The 25,286-nt window shown below is 47.1% G+C and overlaps 1 protein-coding gene across 1 annotated transcript in view; it reads right to left on the reverse strand.

Moving 5' to 3' along the window:
* The window catches only part of SEMA5B (semaphorin 5B), a 469,753-nt gene that overhangs the window by 14,811 nt on the left and 429,656 nt on the right, over positions 1-25,286 (reverse strand). Inside the window, exons 19-22 of the mRNA XM_068246215.1 lie at positions 17,705-17,875; positions 10,465-10,614; positions 10,324-10,368; positions 8,211-8,416 (exon numbers count right to left, since the gene is read on the reverse strand). Coding sequence (XP_068102316.1) covers positions 8,211-8,416; positions 10,324-10,368; positions 10,465-10,614; positions 17,705-17,875 — 572 coding nt within the window. The remainder of the gene's footprint in view (positions 1-8,210; positions 8,417-10,323; positions 10,369-10,464; positions 10,615-17,704; positions 17,876-25,286) is intronic.

The raw sequence follows: 25,286 nt of genomic DNA on the forward strand, positions 1-25,286 counted from the left end.
TGTACGCCCAGCGCCTCTGTACACAGTCAGCTGTCATGATAATGCCCAGCGCCTCTGTACGCCCAGCACCTCTGTACACAGTCAGCTGTCATAATAATGCCCAGCTCCTCTGTACACCCAGCGCCTCTGTACACAGTCAGCTGTCATAATAATGCCCAGCTCCTCTGTACGCCCAGCACCTCTGTACACAGTCAGCTGTCATAATAATGCCCAGCTCCTCTGTACACCCAGCGCCTCTGTACACAGTCAGCTGTCATAATAATGCCCAGCGCCTCTGTACGCCCAACACCTCTGTACACAGTCAGCTGTCATAATAATGCCCAGCGCCTCTGTACACAGTCAGCTGTCATAATAATGCCCAGCACCTCTGTACACCCAGCACCTCTGTACACAGTCAGCTGTCATAATAATGCCCAGCTCCTCTGTACACCCAGCGCCTCTGTACACAGTCAGCTGTCATAATAATGCCCAGCGCCTCTGTACACCCAGCGCCTCTGTACACAGTCAGCTGTCATAATAATGCCCAGCGCCTCTGTACGCCCAACACCTCTGTACACAGTCAGCTGTCATAATAATGCCCAGCGCCTCTGTACACAGTCAGCTGTCATAATAATGCCCAGCACCTCTGTACACCCAGCACCTCTGTACACAGTCAGCTGTCATAATAATGCCCAGCGCCTCTGTACACCCAGCGCCTCTGTACACAGTCAGCTGTCATAATAATGCCCAGCGCCTCTGTACACCCAGCGCCTCTGTACACCCAGCGCCTCTGTACACCCAGCGCCTCTGTACACCCAGCGCCTCTGTACACCCAGCGCCTCTGTACACCCAGCGCCTCTGTACGCCCAGCGCCTCTGTACACAGTCAGCTGTCATAATAATGCCCAGCGCCTCTGTACACCCAGCGCCTCTGTACACAGTCAGCTGTCATAATAATGCCCAGCGCCTCTGTACACCCAGCGCCTCTGTACACAGTCAGCTGTCATAATAATGCCCAGCGCCTCTGTACACCCAGCGCCTCTGTACACAGTCAGCTGTCATAATAATGCCCAGCGCCTCTGTACACCCAGCGCCTCTGTACACAGTCAGCTGTCATAATAATGCCCAGCGCCTCTGTACGCCCAACACCTCTGTACACAGTCAGCTGTCATAATAATGCCCAGCGCCTCTGTACACAGTCAGCTGTCATAATAATGCCCAGCACCTCTGTACACCCAGCACCTCTGTACACAGTCAGCTGTCATAATAATGCCCAGCGCCTCTGTACGCCCAGCGCCTCTGTACACAGTCAGCTGTCATAATAATGCCCAGCGCCTCTGTACACAGTCAGCTGTCATAATAATGCCCAGCGCCTCTGTACACAGTCAGCTGTCATAATAATGCCCAGCGCCTCTGTACACAGTCAGCTGTCATAATAATGCCCAGCGCCTCTGTACACAGTCAGCTGTCATAATAATGCCCAGCGCCTCTGTACACCCAGCACCTCTGTACACAGTCAGCTGTCATAATAATGCCCAGCGCCTCTGTACACAGTCAGCTGTCATAATAATGCCCAGCGCCTCTGTACACCCAGCACCTCTGTACACAGTCAGCTGTCATAATAATGCCCAGCGCCTCTGTACACAGTCAGCTGTCATAATAATGCCCAGCACCTCTGTACACCCAGCGCCTCTGTACACAGTCAGCTGTCATAAAAATGCCCAGCGCCTCTGTACACCCAGCACCTCTGTACACAGTCAGCTGTCATAATAATGCCCAGCGCCTCTGTACGCCCAGCACCTCTGTACACAGTCAGCTGTCATAATAATGCCCAGCGCCTCTGTACACCCAGCACCTCTGTACACAGTCAGCTGTCATAATAATGCCCAGCGCCTCTGTACACAGTCAGCTGTCATAATAATGCCCAGCGCCTCTGTACACAGTCAGCTGTCATAATAATGCCCAGCGCCTCTGTACACCCAGCACCTCTGTACACAGTCAGCTGTCATAATAATGCCCAGCGCCTCTGTACACAGTCAGCTGTCATAATAATGCCCAGCGCCTCTGTACACCCAGCACCTCTGTACACAGTCAGCTGTCATAATAATGCCCAGCGCCTCTGTACACAGTCAGCTGTCATAATAATGCCCAGCGCCTCTGTACACCCAGCACCTCTGTACACAGTCAGCTGTCATAATAATGCCCAGCGCCTCTGTACGCCCAGCACCTCTGTACACAGTCAGCTGTCATAATAATGCCCAGCGCCTCTGTACACCCAGCACCTCTGTACACAGTCAGCTGTCATAATAATGCCCAGCGCCTCTGTACACCCAGCACCTCTGTACACAGTCAGCTGTCATAATAATGCCCAGCGCCTCTGTACACAGCCAACTGTCATAATAATGCCCAGCGCCTCTGTACACAGTCAGCTGTCATAATAATGCCCAGCGCCTCTGTACACCCAGCACCTCTGTACACAGTCAGCTGTCATAATAATGCCCAGCGCCTCTGTACACCCAGCACCTCTGTACACAGTCAGCTGTCATAATAATGCCCAGCGCCTCTGTACACAGTCAGCTGTCATAATAATGCCCAGCGCCTCTGTACACAGTCAGCTGTCATAATAATGCCCAGCGCCTCTGTACACCCAGCACCTCTGTACACAGTCAGCTGTCATAATAATGCCCAGCGCCTCTGTACACCCAGCACCTCTGTACACAGTCAGCTGTCATAATAATGCCCAGCGCCTCTGTACACAGTCAGCTGTCATAATAATGCCCAGCGCCTCTGTACACCCAGCACCTCTGTACACAGTCAGCTGTCATAATAATGCCCAGCGCCTCTGTACACAGTCAGCTGTCATAATAATGCCCAGCGCCTCTGTACACCCAGCACCTCTGTACACAGTCAGCTGTCATAATAATGCCCAGCGCCTCTGTACACAGTCAGCTGTCATAATAATGCCCAGCGCCTCTGTACACCCAGCACCTCTGTACACAGTCAGCTGTCATAATAATGCCCAGCGCCTCTGTACACAGTCAGCTGTCATAATAATGCCCAGCGCCTCTGTACGCCCAGCACCTCTGTACACAGTCAGCTGTCATAATAATGCCCAGTGCCTCTGTACACCCAGCACCTCTGTACACAGTCAGCTGTCATAATAATGCCCAGCGCCTCTGTACGCCCAGCACCTCTGTACACAGTCAGCTGTCATAATAATGCTCAGCACCTCTGTACGCCCAGCACCTCTGTACACAGTCAGCTGTCATAATAATGCCCAGCGCCTCTGTACATCCAGCGCCTCTGTACACAGTCAGCTGTCATAATAATGCCCAGCGCCTCTGTACACAGTCAGCTGTCATAATAATGCCCAGCGCCTCTGTACACCCAGCACCTCTGTACACAGTCAGCTGTCATAATAATGCCCAGCGCCTCTGTACACAGTCAGCTGTCATAATAATGCCCAGCGCCTCTGTACACAGTCAGCTGTCATAATAATGCCCAGCGCCTCTGTACACAGTCAGCTGTCATAATAATGCCCAGCGCCTCTGTACACAGTCAGCTGTCATAATAATGCCCAGCGCCTCTGTACACCCAGCACCTCTGTACACAGTCAGCTGTCATAATAATGCCCAGCGCCTCTGTACACAGTCAGCTGTCATAATAATGCCCAGCGCCTCTGTACGCCCAGCACCTCTGTACACAGTCAGCTGTCATAATAATGCCCAGCGCCTCTGTGCACAGTCAGCTGTCATAATAATGCCCAGCGCCTCTGTACACAGTCAGCTGTCATAATAATGCCCAGCGCCTCTGTACACAGTCAGCTGTCATAATAATGCCCAGCGCCTCTGTACGCCCTAGCACCTCTGTACACAGTCAGCTGTTATAATAATGCCCAGCGCCTCTGTACACAGTCAGCTGTCATAATAATGCCCAGCGCCTCTGTACGCCCAGCGCCTCTGTACACAGTCAGCTGTTATAATAATGCCCAGCGCCTCTGTACACAGTCAGCTGTCATAATAATGCCCAGCGCCTCTGTACACCCAGCACCTCTGTACACAGTCAGCTGTCATAATAATGCCCAGCGCCTCTGTACACAGTCAGCTGTCATAATAATGCCCAGCGCCTCTGTACACAGTCAGCTGTCATAATAATGCCCAGCGCCTCTGTACACCCAGCACCTCTGTACACAGTCAGCTGTCATAATAATGCCCAGCGCCTCTGTACGCCCAGCACCTCTGTACACAGTCAGCTGTCATAATAATGCCCAGCGCCTCTGTACACAGTCAGCTGTCATAATAATGCCCAGCGCCTCTGTACACCCAGCACCTCTGTACACAGTCAGTTGTCATAATAATGCCCAGCGCCTCTGTACACAGTCAGCTGTCATAATAATGCCCAGCACCTCTGTACACAGTCAGCTGTCATAATAATGCCCAGCGCCTCTGTACACCCAGCACCTCTGTACACAGTCAGCTGTCATAATAATGCCCAGCGCCTCTGTACACAGTCAGCTGTCATAATAATGCCCAGCACCTCTGTACACAGTCAGCTGTCATAATAATGCCCAGCGCCTCTGTACACAGTCAGCTGTCATAATAATGCCCAGCACCTCTGTACACCCAGCGCCTCTGTATACAGTCAGTTGTCATAATAATGCCCAGCGCCTCTGTACACAGTCAGCTGTCATAATAATGCCCAGCGCCTCTGTACACAGTCAGCTGTCATAATAATGCCCAGCGCCTCTGTACGCCCAGCACCTCTGTACACAGAGATGCTGGGCGTACAGAGATGCAATGAGATGCAGATCATTTTGGCTTGCCTGTTACGCGGTGACTTGTTTGATGTTGGAGTGAAGCCTCCTCACATGGGAGAGAAAAAATTATAGAAATGAACGATGAACGAATCATCATTCAGATCTCGATTACAATCCAAACCCCAAATGACGATTTACAGGAATGACAAGCGATGTGCTGGGGCAGCTTAAACGACCTACATGACAGATCACTCTGGCAGATAAACGTTCATCGTCAGCAGTTTGTACAGAGTTGTGAACGATTAATAAACAATAAGTCTGCTGATGTCTATGGTGCTCCGCCTACATCCTCCATTGTTTAAAGGACCACTACCGCAAAAGGTTTAAAAATGTAAAATACATGTAAACACCTACAAATAAGAATTATGTTTCTTCCAGAGTAAAATGAGCCATAAATTGCTTTTTCCTATGTTGCTGTCAGTATGTCGTAGAAATCTGACAGAACTGACAGGTTTTGGACTAGTCCATCTCTTCATGGGGGATTCTCAGCATGGCCTTTATAAAGGCACTCCCTGAAAACGATTTACAAAAACACACAGGTCAGCCTTCCCTGCTCACAGCACTTTTTTGGCAGCTGGATTGAGCAACTGCCATTCACTAAGTGCTTTTGAAAATAAAGAAAACCCTGAGAACCCCCCATGAGAAGATGGGCTACTCAAACACCTGTCACTTCTGTCAGATTTCCACTACCTACTATAAGTGACAGCAACATAGGAGAAAAGTAATTTATGGCTCATTTTACTCTGGAATAATTGCACTTCTTATCTGCATGAGTTTACAGGTTTTTTAAATTTCACGATTTTCATGACAGTGGTCCTTTAAGGCTTTTCCAATGATCTTATTGGCTCAGAATTGTTTGGCATTTTTGTTGTGGTGTACAAAGCTTACCTGCAGTGGGAAATGGAGGTTCTATACAGACGAGAAAGGAGATTTATTCCTGTAGCCTCCCCCCCCCCCCCCTCTGTAATCTATAAGGGAAAATAGATTTATTTCGGAGCCATTTCTCACAGTTGCCCCTCTGTAGTCTATAGGCGAGTCATTGTGGCGACTCAGATCAATAGCTTCAGCTGTAATAATCATTTAGACTGAGGCGTTATAAAATAACAGCTTCAGTTGTAGTTACTCAGGGAAGACAGAGCGATTCCTCAGACGTCTCCGTGGGAAATGGCCGAGTCGTTGCTGAGCCCCTTCGTAATACTGCCGTCTCCAGAGGCCGATGTGCCCCCTTCCCCCTCCGCAGAACAGGCGAGTTGGGGAACCGGTCCAGGACGTCTCAGTCGATTGCACGGAACGCCCCCCGAGCGACTCAGTGTTTCTAAAATAGCTCTTTAAACAACGAGAGTGTATAAAAATAAATCAAAGCGCTGGGATCAATACACCTAACAGGGAGCAGCCGGCCGATCCATCTCTCTGGCAGGTGAGACCAAAACCCACATTAATTCTTGTCAACTAACTCGAAAAAATAACCAAAGCGGACAGCGCGACGCAAACCGGCCTGGATAGTTCCCGCCTCTCGCCCTGGAGGGTAACGGAAGAACCGTTCCCTCTATAACCAGTCTATATCCCAGGATATATATATAAACATGTATCTAGCCGTGCTGTAGAGAAAGCAATCTGACAGGGACACCTGGAGTGAGAAAAATATGGAGGCTGCCATGCTTATTTCCAGTTAAACAATATCAGTTGCCTGGCAGCTCTGCTGATCTCTCTGGCTGCAGTAGTGTCTGATTCACACCAGAAACAAGCACGCAGGTAATCCAGTCACACTTCAGTCAGAGCCCCTGATCTGCATGCTTGTTCAGGTTCTAAAACCATATGTATTAGAGGCAGAGGATCAGCAGGACAGCCAGGCAATGTGCATTGTTTAAAAGGAAACAGATATGACAGCCTCCATACCCCTCTCTGTTCAGGTTAACTTCAAAGGGATGATTTACATATTCAGCAGTGATGCATCATGGGAGATATCACATGGTTACTCCAACCTGAATAATCGCAAATACCTTCTGTTTTAAGAAGGCACTTTTTTTTTTGCATAGTATTTTAGTAAGGAGGCATTTTGGTCCTTTGTTGCCACATACAGACTCTATGGAGAGGATAATAGACTTTAGGAGATCTCCCCCCCAGCACCTCCCCTTAACCATAAATGGATCCACAATAACCCAAGTAGAGTCATTCTAGTTTCTTGGGTCCACGATCTCAAACGACTTAAAATGGGACAACAACACCGCCACTGTTGTCAAGAAAGCACAACAGAGAATGTACCATCTACGGCAGCTGAAAAAGTTTGGCCTACCTCAAAATCTAATGGTGCAGTTCTACACTGCAATCATCGAATCCACCATAACATCATCCATGACTGTATGGTTCGGCTCCTGCTCAGCATTAGAAAAGGGGAGGCTGCAGCGCATCATCCGATCAGCAGAAAGGATAATTGGCTGTAGCTTACCTTCCCTGCAGGATCTTTACACTAGCAGGTGCAGAAAGAGAGCAACCAAAATTGCCTCTGACCCCTCTCACCCAGCTCACTCCATCTTCCAGCGCATGCCTTCAGGAGTAAGATTCCGGTCAATCGCTACCAAAACCTCTAGACACAGGAACAGTTTTTTTCCTCAAGCGGTAGCCATACTTAATGCTGAACCACGTTAGAGCTGCTAGGACTGAAAGTAATCAGCACAGAACTAAACATGAACAATTCTCACATTGCTTACTGCCACTATACTTATAATGTCCTTAACTTGTAATATTCACACTGTCTGTCCTTGTATTGTTTTTGTTTGTGTTTGTTAAGCAACTGCCAAGACAAATTCCTTGTAGGTGCAAACTTACTTGGCGACAATAAATTGATTCTGATTCTGATTAGGTGTTCTGGTTCACCATGGAGCTCGATGAGTACTCTTGTTACTTTAAATGACAAATACTGATGTGGGCTTAGGCTAGGTTCACACTTGCCCATTGCAGACAGATCTGTTTTGAACGAATCAGTTTTTTGTAAAAAAAAATGTTTTTCTCTCATGCCGTCTAATGAACAACAGAGGGCAGCATTGCAGGAAGTGATGGCGAGCGGTGGAACGTAAGTAAGTTCCCTAAGTGTGAACCTGCTCTTAGAGAAGAACTTCACATTGTTTCCTGTTCATGGTTATACATGAGTAGAGGTCTCCCTCAGTCCAACCTAATGCTACTATGTTCCTGTTTCCCATCCCCTATAGATATGTACACTGCGATGTGAATGATACAGACGGTGACGATACACAACATGCATGTTCCACCAAACACAGGACATGTGGTTCCCGCCCATCGATCACACACAGAGCATGCTCCCCACTAGCCACGGATCCCTCCAGCAAGAAGCATGCCCGCCCTCCCTCCACACCAGAGCATGCTCCCCCACCACACACAGCGCCCCCTACCTCTCTTACCTTGAACTCCATAGGAGTGTACTTCTCATTCTTGGGGGTGGAGTTGCCCTTGTAGTGGAGGTGGTTGGGCGTGGCCGGGTGAATGACGGTGGATTCCTGCGACTGTCTCTGGCAGCGTTGGCAATAGACGTAGATCACGAAGGTCAGCAGGCTGGAGCCGAAGAAGCAGGAGACGCCGGTGGCGATCAAATGGATGAGACTGAAGCCTGTGGAGACGAGAGCGGGGGTCAGCGATCTGTGGAATATCTGCTGAGGAGGCGGGGCATGATGTGCGGAGGAGGCGGGACATGATGGAGATGAGGCGGACATGATCTACCAAGGAGGCGGGACATGATGGAGATGAGGCGGGGCACGATCTACTGAGGAGGCGGGACATAATCTGCCGACGAGGCGGGACATGGAGACGAGAAGGACACAGAAGAAAAGGATGGACATGACAGCGGATTCACACAATGGAAGCTGCTAGACTGGAGAATAATTCATCAGTTCTATATAAAGCAGCTCTGCGTAATTTCGTCATGTCTCTAGCAGCGAAATTAAATCCGTAAAAGCGCGCTTTGCTTGGGAATGTAAAATTATTCAGCAAAAATGAATGTCACTAATTCTCTCTGCATCCAACCAGGTGTCACCCAGCATTTCAATGAGAGATGGAGGAGAAATGTGAGCTGATTAAGGGTAGCAGCAGGTTTACAGAGCTGGGAACACAGGTGTGCAGAGATCTCACCACCAAAACACAGCAACAGGTGCTCTTTATCTGCAGCCTCTGCCAGACACTGAGGGCCCGTTTCCACTAGCCGCCGCCGTGGCACTTCCTGTTGTGTACACAGCCGAATCCCAGAAGCCGTACCATGCACAGCTATGGGATTCACTGCCTCTCATGCGAAAACTGACTCCAATGTCGGCCGAATCGCCAGGGCAAGCCATTCAGACGGCAGCAGCATTATCCCTGACGGCAGAGTTTCCCTGTGCAATTTGCCTGCGGGGAAATGGCGGATTCGCCCCGATTTCCGCTGTAGTGGAAACGCGCCCTTAAATATCAGTATTGGGGTGGCAAAGTAATGCAAGTGGTTGGATTATTTCTGCAAAATTCTACTTAAAGTGTTTGTGTACTTATACTTAAGTGTGCTTACAATGCCTTAGAATTGGGCCCTGACAGTAATAATCAGCTGCATAGCATACAGGTGAGGCTGCTGCCTTTTATGTGGGATTTGAGCCCTTTAACCAGAGTTTGAATCTCGGCTAAAGTCTGTACGTGAAGCAATAAGGAGTATTTTGGCAAGGCTCCTGGTCCCCCTTGGGGCGCCCCCTAGTGGCTGCAGCTCTGGTGCTGTGTGTCAGCCAGGAGAAAAGCACAATATAAATGTCCTGTGTCTTGTATTGCTGGATGTCCGGATTGTACAGGTTTTTTTTAAATGTCTTATGTATCGATGCTCCTCACTATTTGTTCTGTACTCTGTACAGCACTACAGAAGATGTTGCCACTATATAAATACGAAAAATCACCAATAAAAATTCCATCATGTTTGGTTAGTGCTGCGTTTGTGCCCATTTGTGTTGCAATAATGAAGATTTATGCTGCTTTCATTTTGAAGATATTAGCCCTTATTATTTTCAAAATAATCCCATCACCCGGCCCCATACAACAACCTACAGACATGAAACTTATATGGGTGGGTAGTGCTGTGCCTGTGCTCATTTGTGCTGCTAAAATCATCTTTCTATATTTTATAGTTATTGAGATATTCACATTTTTATAAAGGTCAAAAGCTCACTCAGCGCCCCCCCCCCTACAATATTGCAAAGACAAAGTGAACTTTTGACCTTTATAAAAACATGAATATCTCTAAAACTATAAAAGATAGAAAGATGATTTTTTTCAGCACAAATGAGCACAAACATAGCACTAACCAATCATGACGGAATTTTTGTGTGTGCTGATTGTAAGGGGGGGGCAGCTCCACAGTAAGTAATAGCGCTTCACTGGAGACAATGACATGCCAGTGATTTAAAACATGGCTAAAACTATGTAAGGCAAATAACCTGCATTAGTGATGATGGGTTGATTTTAAGACATTTTTAGCACACATAAGTCCTCAGCACTTCCCTTTCTCACCTGCACATTCCTTGTTCTCATCAATGCTGGAGGCGGGCAGAATCACTGCAAAATAAAAGATGGCGATGAGATGGAGCGGGACGGATAATTGCAGCAATACATCGTTCTGCAGTGTGACATCAGTGGAGGATGTACCTGTACCTGGAATCTCATTGTAGATGCAGTCCCGGTACTGTGTGCTGTTCCCCAGACATTGCGTGGGCCCCGGGTTATGGACGTCACAGTAGCGATTGCGGTATTGCGTGCCGTCCTCGTGACACATGCTCCATTCCGACCACTCCGCCCAGCCGCCTGCAAGACACAAACAGCCACATTAGTCCTGACAGCCAATCAGATCGCAGAAGACTAACCATTGTGCAGAGTGCTTAAAGAGGAACGGTCACGAAAATCTTGAAAATTTAAAACACATACAAATAAGAAATACATCTCTTCCTAAGTAAAAGGAGCCATAAATGACTTTTCTCCTATGTAGCTGTCACTTACAGTAGGTAGTAGAAATCTGACATTACCGACAGGTTTTGGGCTAGCCCATCTCTTCATAGGGGATTCTCAGCATGACCTTTATTCTTTATAAAGACATTCCCTGAAAAAGATTTATACAAAGATGCTGGACAGCCTCCATGCCCACTGTAGTACTTTTTTGGCAGTTGGACGGAGAAACTGACATTCACTAAGTGCATTTTGAAAATAAGGAAATCCCTGTGAACCCCCCGTGAGGAGATGGGCTAGTCCAAAACCTGTCGGTTCTGTCAGATTTCTACTACCTACTGTAAGTGACAGCAACATAGGAGAAAAGTAATTTATGGCTCATTTTACTCAGGAAGAAACGTACTTCTTATTTGTACATGTTTACATACATTTTACATTTTTAAAATTTCCGCGACAGAGGTCCTTTAAAGTGGGATAAAACTCAGATATAACATTCAATAAAAATGTCTTTCCCTGCTTTTTATTACCCATTCAGTTAATATATTTGCATTTGTGCACAAGTAATATTGTCTGTTAAATTACAAGTTCTCAAAATACAGTTTATCTGCTCTGAAAGCTGCCATTGCATTTTATTGCATGGCTGCTGTATTTATATATTAAAATTTATCTAGTGATCACTTCTCAGCTCAGTACAGCTCAGTTTTGTCAGTTTGTTAATGTTTACTAAATGAATCTGACAAAGGGATGTAAACAAAAGATAATGTTGTCACCTCTTCTATGCAGTCATAAGTTTTCCATCAAAGAACAAAGTGCTGTGTTTAACAGTTTGAATGCTGTTCTGCTACAGTTTTTTTTGTGGTAGTAGATTTTCTGCTTTAAATAATCTTTTAGAGCAGAGAGATAGTTCTGAGTTCAGGTCCCCTTTACTAAGGTCCTGCATGTGCAGTTTACTACTCTGCCACTAGAGGGAGCAGTAGCTAAACCATAGATATGTATATAATCATGAAACTATTGCAAGTAAAGATATGAAATCTGCATGGAGAATCCATTTCTTGTACATTTCTGGTTCTAATCATTTATTTCAAAATGATAATTACTTTGCACATACAATCTTCAAATAAAAATAATTTCCAATATGAGACCAGAGACAGCCAATGAGAAGCCATAAACTCGCTTGCTTTGATTGGTCCAGAGACAGTCTGCATACAATTTGTATTAAGCTTGCAGGCAAGTCTGAATTATTAGCATCCCGATGATGACTAGTAGAATGGAACATTCAGAAAGAGTCAGTAACATTCCATGTGTTTTTGTTGAAGAGGACCTGTGGTGAAAATAACGTAATTGATACATTTGCTTATATTTTTTAAGCATTCATTTATAGAGTAATTAGGCAGTATATGGCCACTGTAACATCTTTCCTCACCCTGATTTCCACCCTGAAATTAAACTCAGGTGGCGACATCTGTAGTCCTGTCAGTTGCAGGTCTGCGGAATGTCCATTTACTGAGAGTTCTAAAGCCAGTGAAAATGGATGTCTGGTCTCCCAGAATACTCTAGGAGGAGAATTCTGCTTAGCTAAACGCCTCCCAGTGTGTGACATCACTGGGAGGCGGGGTTACATACCAATATACAGAAATATATAGATATAGGAAGTGTTTCTGATGCTGTAACCACCAGGAAAATTACCATAGAAGTGGAAATCCTTAATAAGTGAGGTCACTCTCTAATGTAGTGTATAATGATATTATGTTGTTATTTCACTTTCCCAATAATGTATCAGGAATAGCCTCAGACACGGCCGCAGCAATAATCTGCCGTGATGACGCGTGATGGAGAATATCTCGGTCTGTGCAGTCAGTGACGTATTCTGCGTTTCGGGGGTGAGTGGAGCCTGCTCAGGAATTGCAGCAGGTGTGTAACGCAAGGATCTCCCGCCCGCCACACGATAACTGATTCAAGGCAAAGCCACAACTCGCTGCATCCTAAATATCCCCCCCGTTTCCCCGCGGGAAGTGTCATCGCGCCGTCCTTAACATGCAGAATTCAATTATCATAACTTGCGGCGCGGTGGAGAATTCCCCCGCCGTATGTCGCCAAATCACTTAACTCGACGCCTTATAAAATATGTATTTATTACAAATTTGTCAGATAAATAAAAAGAAATCACAAGGCATAAATGGCAGGTGCCGCACGGCGCAGAGACGGGTGCCGTGATTGGAAATCTGTCCTCGGTAATTCCTCCTTCACTCCCGCGCCGCTCTCATCCAGGAACAGAACGTCTTCCTGCAGCGTCCGCGACACCAGCGCCGCCGGCCTCGTCTTTCACGCCATTCGATAAACAGGATTAGAAGGCGCAGATCTTTATCAAAGCTCAGCCTCGACTTCCTCTCCTGCTGGAGGCTAAACGCCTCGGACAGGTTACAAGTCACCTTGTCCCGCCGGACGCCATGCTCTGAATGCTCAAACCGTCCCGCCTGCCGTGTCATCTGCGCGTCTACGTGGGGGGCGCAGCTCAATGGGGCTCCGGAGTGTGGCTGCGTTATCGGGAACAAATGATAGGACATCTGAAGTGAGAGGGATATGGAGACGGCCATAATTTCTTTAAAAAAAATGCAGATTGCCTGGCTGTCCTGCGGATCCTCTGTCACTAATACTTTTACCCATACACCCCGAGCAAGCATTCAAATCAGATGTTTAACTTAACCACTTAAGAACCAGGGGTGTTTTGCAGGATCTGTGCTGCGTGGGCTCTCCAGCCCGCAGCACAGATGAGGATTATGCCAGGGCGATCAGACTTACCCCCTTTTTTCCCCACTAGGGGGATGTCCTGCTGGGGGGGTCTGATCGCCGCCGGCTTGCTGCGCTTTTCGGGGGGGGGGGGCTCTTCAAAGCCCCCCTCCGCAGCATTTTCAGCGCTCCCTGCCTTCCCGTCCCTCCCTCTCCCTCCATGGGCTGCGCAGGACGGATATCCGTCCTGCGCATTGAAGGATAGGCTTCAGCCTATCATATGCTGGCGATCCCCGGCCAATCAGAGGCCGGGGATCGCTGATCTACGTCACGGCGCTGCTGCGCAGCAGCGCCGTATGATGTAAACAGTGGGGATTTCTTCCCCGCGTGTTTACATTTTGCCGGCGAGCCGCGATCGGCGGCGCTCCGGCTCTTCACGGAGACACCCTCCGTGAACTGACATGGAAAGGCCGCTCGATCGAGCGGACGTTTCCATGGGAAACCACTTAAGACCTGCCGACGCGTATGGGCGTTAGCTGGTCCTTAAGTGGAGGACACCCAAGGTGAAAAAAAAAAAAACGAAAGAAATAAAAAGTTGTATCTATCCTCCTCCTCTTTTTAAGATATTCCACAGTTTTATTTTATATTTAAAGAGACTCTGTAACAAAATTTTCAGCCTTATTTCTTCTATCCTATAAGTTCCTATACCTGTTCTAATGTGGTCTGTCTTACTGCAGCCCATTCTAGTTGCACAGTGGCTGTATTATCTCTGTTATATAATCTAATATTCTTTCCTCTGACGGCTTTGTCGGGCTCAGGCACTTAGGCAGGAATGTGCTGCTCTGCTTGTGATAGGAAGAAGCTATACACACCCTCTCCACGCCCTCTCCAGGCTCTGTGTGAGTCACAGACTGAGCTCCTCTCAGCCTATCACAAGCCACGTCTTTTGTTTGTGAACACTGCCTAAAACTGGCAATTACAAGCCAGGATTGCAGCAGGGAGCGGCAGAAACAGCACAGAGGGGCACAGGAGAACATAATGAATAGAATGGCATGCTTTTTATTGTAGGAATTTTAGAGTACAGATTCTCCTTAAATCTACTTTTTACGTTTTTACTGATTTATGGTTACTGCTCAATGACACATTCATTGAAGTATGTCAGAGCTAAAATCTATGAACTATTGACCCTTTTCATCTCTTTCCTGCTCTCAAAAGCCATTTTCTGCTAGGCAAGTGTTTTATAGTTGTAATTTCTAATCAGTAAGGGTCACACTGTATTCTGACCCAGTCCTAACAGGAACTGTCACTTACATACCTGTTTAACTCTTTCAGGCAGAGAAAGAAAAAAAGGAACACAGCCTAGTTATTTGTGTGCTAGGCACTGTACATACACATGTCTATCTCATCATGTCACATGTCACTTCAGCTATCCTTTAAAGAGGAACTTTAACCAAGGTTTGAACGTCTTCCCAATCAGTAGCTGATACCCCTTTTCCATAAGAAATCTATTCCTTCTCTCCAATAGATCATCAGGGGAGTCTGTATGGCTGATATTGTGGTGAAACCCCTCCCACAGTGTGATGTCATGACCATGGTCCTGACAGTTTCCTGTCTGTGAACCTCGTTGCATTGTGGGAAATAACAACTTTTTCCAGCTGCCAAGCAAGCAGTATCTCCCTCTGTGCATAGAGCTCTCAGTAACAAACATTCCGCACAGATCACCTGGCAGGACTAAAGATGTCACCACCAGTGATACATTTCAGAATGTAAATCAGGGAGAGGAAAGATTTTACAATGGGCAAACGCTGACTAAATAATTTACAAATGAATATTCTAAAAAAATAAATAAATAATCAATTTTATTCATTATGTTATTTTCAATACAGTTCCTCTTCAAGTCTGACTGGATTAGCAGCATGTTTGTTTCAGGTGTGTGATTCAGACACTACTGCAGCCAAAGAGATCAGCAGGACTGCCAGGCAACCGGTATTGTTTAAAAGGAAATAAATATGGCAGCCTCCATGTGCTTCACCAACAACTGGCAGCTGCCTTACGTTCCGATACAGAAGCAGCCATAAACCACTCCCCCTCGGCCCAAACCCCGCAATCTGTATTTTGAAAGCACTTAATGAATGTGTATGGCCAAATCGCAGCATTAAGCGGAAATTCAGTATGAAAACCGCACCATCAGGCAATCTGATTAACGAAATATCCCCCCCCTCCCCAAGTTCTCCCCCCCCCCCCATAAAAACCTGGTAGCTGATAAAGAGATATTTTAGGAGATCAGAAGTTATGGTCCTGGTCGGGCGGAGAGCCAGCGCTGAGGAATGTGAAGAGGTTTCCTCCAGACTAACCATGAATTATTTATCGAGAGCTTGGCAGATTTCCAGAGCAATCGTTCATTGTTTACTGCAAACAATCTGACAGGCAACATCTGAGCGCCGACCTGCCCGCCAACCTGCCCGCAGTTTGCAAACAAAGTTTCAGGAGGTTGGCAATGCCCGTTTCTTTGTCGACGCCCTGGCCGCGCGCCAAGGATCGCCTGAATTCCACGCCGCGCGTTTATGGAATTCAGATGGCGGCCAATTAACACTCCTGCGAAAACGGTGGCAGCATCAGGCAGACGAGAGCCGCGCGTGGCAGAGTACTCATAACTCAGCATCGATCCGCGCGTTACGTCCTCTCGCTATGATCCGCCGGAATACGCTACGCGGCACAATCCGATATTGCATTTCCTGTGTAATTTGCCGCACTCGCTATGGGGTAATGAGGAAAACAACATTTTTGTTTCTTCCAACACGTTCGGTTCGGCCTCCGCATTCGCGGCCGCCATGATTCGCTCAGCGTTTTTTCATACGTTATAATAAATCCGGGAGCCGCGCCAATCTCGGGAAAGAATACCCCAATAAAAACCCGGCGGGGGGCTCTTTACAGCGACAATCATAATTTCATGAAACTGCATATTTCTCTCTTGGAATAAATTGCTATGCTGAGATGCAGAATTGACAAATTGGAAAAGCTGTTTTTTCGGAGCGTTCTCCTGCGCTCCTGGCGGTTCTGTGCTGGATGTCATCACGGGAAAGGAAAGCAGTAAATAAAAGGGAGGGGGGGATGAAATAGTTTGGGATCAACTTTCTCTCAAACAACTTAAAGGGGAACTATATTAAAGGATTGCACTTCATCCTAATCAGTAGCCGATACTCCCTTTACCACCTTTTCTTAAATAGATCATCAGGGGCTCTGTATGGCTAATATTGTGGTGAAACCCCTCCCACAGTGTGATGTCATGACCATGGCCCTGACAGTTTCCTGTATGAAAACCTCATTGCATTGTGGGAGATAACTGCTTTTTCCAACTGCCGTGCTGTTGTTTTCTTGACGACCAGCAGCAAAGGCTTATGGTGGATCAAACAACATGAGTGAATTACACAGCAATAGCAATAATTTCTTGATCTGTTTTATTTTGTAACTTCTCCCTTCACAGTGTAGCGATTTATTTTTTCCCCTATTACTATCTTTCGGTAGAGATCCTCTTTAAGGTTTTCTAGGTTTACTGGATGTTTTGTTTTTGTTGGCATTGTGATACTCTCACCGACTGTGTAGCGGAATTGTCTATAACGCAAATTTGTAAATATTGCACGAATGGACAGGACGCTGGCAAACATTGATGCTTTGATTCAAAACTCCCTGCTTTTACTGATGGCTAACATGGTACAGTACTCTACTGCTACTACTCTTGCAGTATTGTGACCCACCGAATGCATAATGGTAATGCAACTTCACACCCAATTACACAGGAAAATTGCCCAAGGTCACACATAGCAGTAAAAGTGAAAAACCTCCCCCAGTTGTACCTTCCCAGGGGTGGGTGTTGCAGAGTGCCCTCCCCTTTGTATATGCCCCTCCAAGTCGTACCTTCACAGGGGTGGGTGTTGCAGAGTGCCCTTCCCTTTGTATATGCCCCTCCCCATTGTACCTTCACAGGGGTGGGTGTAGCAGAGTGCCCTCTCCTTTGTATATGCCCCTCCCCCATTGTACCTTCACAGGGGTGGGTGTTGCAGAGTGACCTCCCCTTTGCATATGCCCCTCCCCTTGTTGTACCTTCCCAGGGGTGGGTGTTGCAGAGTGCCCTCCCCTTTGTATATGCCCCTCCCCCTTTGTACCTTCACAGGGGTGGGTGTTGCAGAGTACCCTCCCCTTTGTTTTTGGCCCTTCCCCTATGTACCTTCACAGGGGTGGGTGTTGCAGAGTGCCTCCTCGGTGTGCAGTCCAATGCAGATGTCGCCCCCGTTGGTCGGCGGAGGGTTTGTGCAGGTACGGGTGCGCTGATAATGTCCTCCCCCGCACGTGGCTGAGCACTGAGTCCAGGACGACCAGCAGGACCAGGATCCTTTCACTGCGGAGGAGAAACAGGAAACGCAGCTCAGCAGACAGAAATAATGCCAAAATAGCAGATACTTCTTCTATAGATGCAGCTATTGCCGAATAATCAGCAGTGGAAACACACCAGCTTGTTAAGTCATCACAGTCACATTTACAGGCCCCTTCCTAAGGTGGGGCTGACAGGATAACACATACTATGGATTTACTATATTTTTATTATGTAACCTTTAAATAATGACCATAAGCTAATATTGGCATTTTCAATTCACATTTACTTTCCAACACCCCTCATCCTTCTGTATCCCTAAAAGTGTTTTTTCATTTAATCTGTTAATAGGAATGAACAACTGTTGTAAATCCCCCATGATCCTCCAGTGACTCCCCCTTTCTGTGCGATGCGAGCCGTGATCAGGAGGGGAGGAGGCGGGGTCACACACAGAATTGTGCAGGGTGTCAGGTCCTCCAGCAAGTCAGCATTTCTCACATTATGAAGAGAGGAGGGAAAAGGTGTTAATTGGGAATGTTTGGTGATTTCGCTGTGGAAGTGAGCGCACTGTTTCTCTATGAATATCTGAATCAACTAATAACTGACTTAAACAAAGCGGAAATCTCGTCCGACGCGGATAGACCTGCAGCTGGCTTAATAAGCAAGAAATAATGAAAAGCGTAGTGATAATTAACCGACAGCCGTCTGTGAGCTGTGACCCCCCCCAGCTCGCCACTATTCTGGCCCACAGCACACCTAATAACGCTTCTCCTCTTTTCAGCAGTTCTAGAATCATGATGAAGATGTGAAGAGAGAACAATGCCAGAAATATCCCATTCAGGGATGGCTTAGGAGAACCTATGGAGAAGCATGTGATCAGTGTGGTCAGGTGATAGATATGTACGTCTCTAATTAGTGATGTCATGTCTAGGAGAAGTCATGGAGAAGCATGTGATCAGTGTGGTCAGGTGATAGATATGTAAGTCTCTGATTAGTGATGGTCGTGTCTAGGAGAAGTCATGGAGAAGCACGTGATCAGTCTGGTCAGGTGATGGATATGTAAGTCTCTGATTAGTGATGGTAGTGTCTAGGAGAAGTCATGGAGAAGCATGTGATCAGTGTGGTCAGGTGATAGATATGTAAGTCTCTGATTAGTGATGTCATGTCTAGGAGAAGTCATGGAGAAGCATGTGATCAGTGTGGTCAGGTGATAGATATGTAAGTCTCTGATAGTGATGGTCGTGTCTAGGAGAAGTCATGGAGAAGCATGTGATCAGTCTGATCAGGTGATAGATATGTAAGTCTCTGATTAGTGATGGTCGTGTCTAGGAGAAGTCATGAAAAAGCATGTGATCAGTCTGGTCAGGTGATAGATATGGAAGTCTCTGATTAGTGATGGTGTGTCTAGGAGAAGTCATGGAAAAGCATGTGATCAGTGTGGTCAGCTGATAGATATGTAAGTCTCTGATTAGTGATGGTAGTGTCTAGGAGAAGTCATGGAGAAGCATGTGATCAGTCTGGTCAGGTGATAGATATGGAAGTCTCTGATTAATGATGGTCAGGTCTAGGAGAAGTCATGGAGAAGCATATGATCAGTGTGGTCAGGTGATAGATATGCCAGTCTCTGATTAGTGATGGTTGTGTCTAGGAGAAGTCATGGAAAAGCATGTGATCAGTCTGGTCAGGTGATAGATATGTAAGTCTCTGATTAGTGATGGTGTGTCTAGGAGAAGTCATGGAGAAGCATGTGATCAGTGTGGTCAGGTGATAGATATGTAAGTCTCTGATTAGTGATGGTTATGTCTAGGAGAAGTCATGGAAAAGCATGTGATCAGTCTGGTCAGGTGATAGATATGTAAGTCTCTGATTAGTGATGGTCGTGGCTAGGAGAAGTCATGGAGATGCATGTGATCAGTGTGGTCAGGTGATAGATATGTAAGTCTCTGATTAGTGATGGTGTGTCTAGGAGAAGTCATGGAGAAGCATGTGATCAGTGTGGTCAGGTGATAGATATGTAAGTCTCTGATTAGTGATGGTTATGTCTAGGAGAAGTCATGGAGAAGCATGTGATCCATGTGGTCAGGTGATAGATATGTAAGTCTCTGATTAGTGATGGTCGTGGCTAGGAGAAGTCATGGAGATGCATGTGATCAGTGTGGTCAGGTGATAGATATGTAAGTCTCTGATTAGTGATGGTGTGTCTAGGAGAAGTCATGGAGAAGCATGTGATCAGTGTGGTCAGGTGATAGATATGTAAGTCTCTGATTAGTGATGGTTATGTCTAGGAGAAGTCATGGAGAAGCATGTGATCCATGTGGTCAGGTGATAGATATGTAAGTCCCTGATTAGTGATGGTCGTGTCTAGGAGAAGTCATGGAGAAGCATGTGGTCAGTCTGGTCAGGTGACAGATATGTAAGTCTCTGATTAGTGATGGTGTGTCTAGGAGAAGTCATGGAGAAGCATGTGATCAGTCTGGTCAGGTGATAGATATGTAAGTCTCTGATTAATGATGGTCAGGTCTAGGAGAAGTCATGGAGAAGCATGTGATCAGTCTGGTCAGGTGATAGATATGTAAGTCTCTGATTAATGATGGTCAGGTCTAGGAGAAGTCATGGAGAAGCATGTGATCAGTGTGGTCAGGTGATGATAAGTAAGTCTCTGATTAGTGATGGTCATGTCTAGGAGAAGTCATGGAGAAGCATGTGATCAGTGTGGTCAGGTGATAGATATGGAAGTCTCTGATTAATGATGGTCAGGTCTAGGAGAAGTCATGGAGAAGCATGTGATCAGTGTGGTCAGGTGATAGATATGGAAGTCTCTGATTAATGATGGTCAGGTCTAGGAGAAGTCATGGAGAAGCATGTGATCAGTGTGGTCAGGTGATAGATATGGAAGTCTCTGATTAATGATGGTCAGGTCTAGGAGAAGTCATGGAGAAGCATGTGATCAGTGTGGTCAGGTGATAGATATGGAAGTCTCTGATTAATGATGGTCGTGGCTAGGAGAAGTCATGGAGAAGCATGTGATCAGTGTGGTCAGGTAATAGATATGTAAGTCTCTGATTAGTGATAGTCATGTCTAGGAGAAGTCACGGAGAAGCATGTGATCAGTCTGATCAGGTGATAGATATGGAAGTCTCTGATTAGTGATGGTTGTGTCTAGGAGAACCTATGGAGAAGCATGTGATCAGTTTGATCAGCTGATAGATTTGTAAGGCTCTGATTTGCTGGTTATGAACATGTTTTACATCGGGAAGCCATCACAGCAAATCAGAACCTTTCAATTCTATCAGCTGATCAAACTTGTCACATGCTTCTTCGTGAGCAGGCCCCTTTCCAAGCCCATGCGGACAGTGTGACTGCCCTGAGCCAAATTATATCATTCCCCACCATCCATGGCGGCCTGGAGGGGGAATAGTATTTAACGCTGCCGGGAACTTGTGCAAAAGCAGGATCAGCCATATACCGGCCGTATCCTGCGCCCAAGTCTCCCAGCGGTGAATTCTCTGGTACGCATACCAGTTGCCTGGCAGTCCTGCTGGTCTATTATAGCTGCAGTAGTGTCTGAATAACACCAGGAACAAGCATGCAGCTAATCCAGTCAGATCTGACAATAATGTCAGAAACATCTGATCTGCTGCATGCTTGTTCAGGGGCTATGGCTAAATGTATTAGAGGCAGAGGATCCCATGTGTGTACCTAACAGCAGCCAGGCAACTGGTATTGCTTAATCGGAAATAAATATGGCAGCCTCCATATCACTCTCACTTCAGTTGTCCTTTAAGCTGAATTACTGACATAAATGGACTTTTTCACAATATTCTGAGTTCCCGAGTTTCACCTGTATCTTGGTCATGCCGTTTGCCGTTAGGCTGCGGACCACCACATTATACAGCGACAGTATCCGGCAATGAAAGTCTCTTTTATGTGTATTGTTACTTTAGAAGTAATGGCAGGGCCTGGGACTGAGAGGTGATTGGTTACTGCATCCAAGTGACAGGGGCTCTCTGATCGCCACTTTAGGAAAATTACGGTGGAGGAATTTAGAACACTTATTACTTTTATAAAAATGGCAATCAAGTTTCTGGAGCACATTTCCCTGCACTTTACGTGTTTGTGAATAAGCCCCCATAGCGTTGCCCTGGCTAATTGTGGCCCCTCCTGTCCCGCCAGCCCCGGCGTCCCCCGACCTTCCTGCAGTGCCCTGGCTGATTGCGGCCCCTCCTGTCCCAGCAGCCCCGGCGTCCCCCGTCCTTCCTGCAGTGCCCTGGCTGATTGTGGCCCCTCCTGTCCCGCCAGCCCCAGCGTCCCCCGTCCTTCCTGCAGTGCCCTGGCTGATTGTGGCTACTCCTGTCCCGCCAGCCTCGGCGTCCCCCGTCCTTCCTGCAGTGCACTGGCTGATTGCGGCCCCTCCTGTCCCAGCAGCCCCGGCGCCCCCCGTCCTTCCTGCAGTGCCCTGGCTGATTGTGGCTACTCCTGTCCCGCCAGCCTCGGCGTCCCCCGTCCTTCCTGCAGTGCACTGGCTGATTGCGGCCCCTCCTGTCCCAGCAGCCCCGGCGCCCCCCGTCCTTCCTGCAGTGCCCTGGCTGATTGCAGCCCTTCCTGTCCCGCCAGCCCCGGCGCCCCCCGTCCTTCCTGCAGTGCGCTGGCTGATTGCGTCCCCTCCTGTCCCGCCAGCCCCGGAGTCCCCCATCCTTCCTGCAGTGCGCTGGCTGACGGCTTCATACCGTATATACAGTATGTGGTCACCAATATACTCACCATGAAGGACAGGCAATATCGTACAGTACAATAAAAGTCCAAACAGACATATAAAACTATTTACTACAGCCGCCGCCGGTGCGGTTTTATTATTCATTACTGGGCCCGGCACAGCTTACAGCGCAATAACGGGCGATATTATGACACCGAGACAACAATTACCCAATAAAAAGGGACGAGATATACGGCGCCTTGTTCTTTTCAATTAAGAGGTAATTGTGTTTTTTTCCCGCCCATATTTCCAGTCTAAGTCCACATAAAGTTTATATGAGCGGATGCCGGTGCGAGCTATCAGGAGTCTGCAGACGCCGATAAGCGCGCAGCGGCCGCGGAGAGGCGGCAGAGATCGATGAGGAGTGCATGAAGCGGTCACGGGAACAGATACCGATCCCTGGCTGTGCCGCTGCTTGCCTTAACCCATTACCGGCACGCTGCCATTACCGGCATGCTGTTTACCTTAACCCATTACCGGCACAACCCGGGAGACCGGCGCTCTGACTGCAGGGCGTGTATATTAGGGCAGAGCTTCTACACTAACCCCATAAAACTTTGAGAAGTGTACAAGAGTTGAAGCAACTTTTGGTGACCGAAACGATGAATGTGAATTAAGGTGGCTCTCCGACCTCAGAATCAGGACAGTGTAGCCATCTATTTGGCCAGGCTAAACTCTAACAGCTTATTGCAAGGAGCTGCTGAGGTGGTCTCTGTTTGACCCGCTGTGTAATTTTGTCACTGTAGGTGGAAAAAAGTCATTTTATATCCTGACAATATGCGGGATCACCGTACTACATTTCTCAGGCCTGTATTAGAATCGTGGGCATTTCGTCACACAAAGCAAATTCGCACTGTAGTTATGGAGGGTGGTGGGCATCAGGAGAGCCCCCTACACATGCCTGCTCCCCCCGTTTTACATTTTCGTTTGGGTTAAGGTATCCTTTAAGCTATAAAACAAAGCAGAAATAATGACCCTTTGAACTTTTCTGCAGTAAAACCTTATCTCAAGCTGTCTGTTTCTTGGCTGTAAAAGTGCTTTAGAAAACAGGACTGTATTGGACCCAGTGGGTGGAAAAGCTCAGAGAAGCTCTTTTGCATAGATAACAACTGAAGCATTTTAACTCTTTGTTTAACTGGAAAACAATAGGAGACTCTTTTCTTTGCTATGAATGTTCTATTTCTTAGCTGTACTACGCATACAATTCATTATATCATAAGTTTATTTTGGCTTCAGGTTTGCTACTTCGAGTGACCCGGGCTGTCATACTCTGCTGAGCCATCTTTCAGCATCAGCGGTTTGAGATCGGAGAGGCAGCGAGATCTGGGAGGCGGAGTCGGCGCCCGGCGCGGCTGTCACGTTCATGAGCTGATTCTGTTAGATCCGTGTAATTCGGGTGAAGGATTTGCTGAGACGAGAGGTACCCGCCGGTCGCAGTGAGTTTATAAATCGTGAGCAGTTGGGTGTAAAGAAGTTGTCATACAAGTCCGCACCGAAATCTTTCAATGTCCGGACTCCAGTTAGAAAATCGAGTGACACCTACAAGCCGACTTTGCAAAATCTGGACAAGTGAGTGATCATGTGTGTGAGTGATTTGTCATGGTTGATGGAACGCGGTTACACCGCAGGAGACCAAACACCAGCCCTTGTGGTCGCAGTCCTCAAACATTCAGAACCCCAAACTTCAGCAGGAAAGATCATGGCTGGGAGTTTTTTTGAGGATGAGGAAGGGATCTGATGTTGGACTATCTTCAGACTGGCCAATCACCTAAAGGGGCCCCATACAATGGTCGATTTCAGCCAATTAATCGATTTCGATCAATTTGATCTACCTAATAGGATGGAAAATCTAGGTTGATTGGCTGCTGGCAGCAGATCCATGGCCCATAGAGTTGCATTGGATCTAATGGTGCAAATAATGCATTTAGATCGATTTCCAATAGATTTCATTCTGAAATCTGTTCCTAGTGTGTGCCACACATCAGATAGATTCCGTCAGATTCCACCTGACAGGCATCTGACAGAAATCTATCTGATAGTCAAATCTGCTGCAAATCTATCAGTGTATGGCCACCTTAATTCGGAACACGATTCTAACCTGCGGCGCCACCTGCAGGAGGTGTTGAAGGAAGGAAAGGGAGGGCAGCTGTGGAAAGACGCTCTGGTTTAGCCGGACTATGACCCTGCTCACAAGGCTGGCAGAAAAAAAGGGGGGTTTCAATGCATCATCCACACCCAACTCACCAGAACTTACTCTAATTATGGTTTCCTTACAGCCACCTGAAGGGAGACGGAGGCTGACATATTTATTTCCTGTTAACAATACCAGTTGCCTGGCAGTCCTGCTGATCCTTTGCCTCTAATACTGTTAGCCACAGCCCCTGAACAAGCATGCAGCAGATCAGGTGCTCTGACTGAAGTGTGACTGGATATGTTGTATGCTTGTTTCAGGTGTGTGATTCAGACACTACTGTAGCCAAAGAGATCAGCAGTGTAAGAAATGAGCTATACAGCACTCAAAGCTTTTGTTTATTTGAGCAGCCATTTCCAAGCACACAGGTAAACAATTTTCTTACAGCAGGACTGACAGGCAACTGGTATTGTTTAACAGGAGATATCCTGTATATGGCAGCCTTTATATCCCTCTCTCTTCAGTTGGTCTTTATAAACAGTACAAGTAAGGGA

This window comes from Hyperolius riggenbachi, chromosome 7, assembly GCF_040937935.1.
Source record: "Hyperolius riggenbachi isolate aHypRig1 chromosome 7, aHypRig1.pri, whole genome shotgun sequence".
Classification (NCBI taxonomy): domain Eukaryota; kingdom Metazoa; phylum Chordata; class Amphibia; order Anura; family Hyperoliidae; genus Hyperolius; species Hyperolius riggenbachi.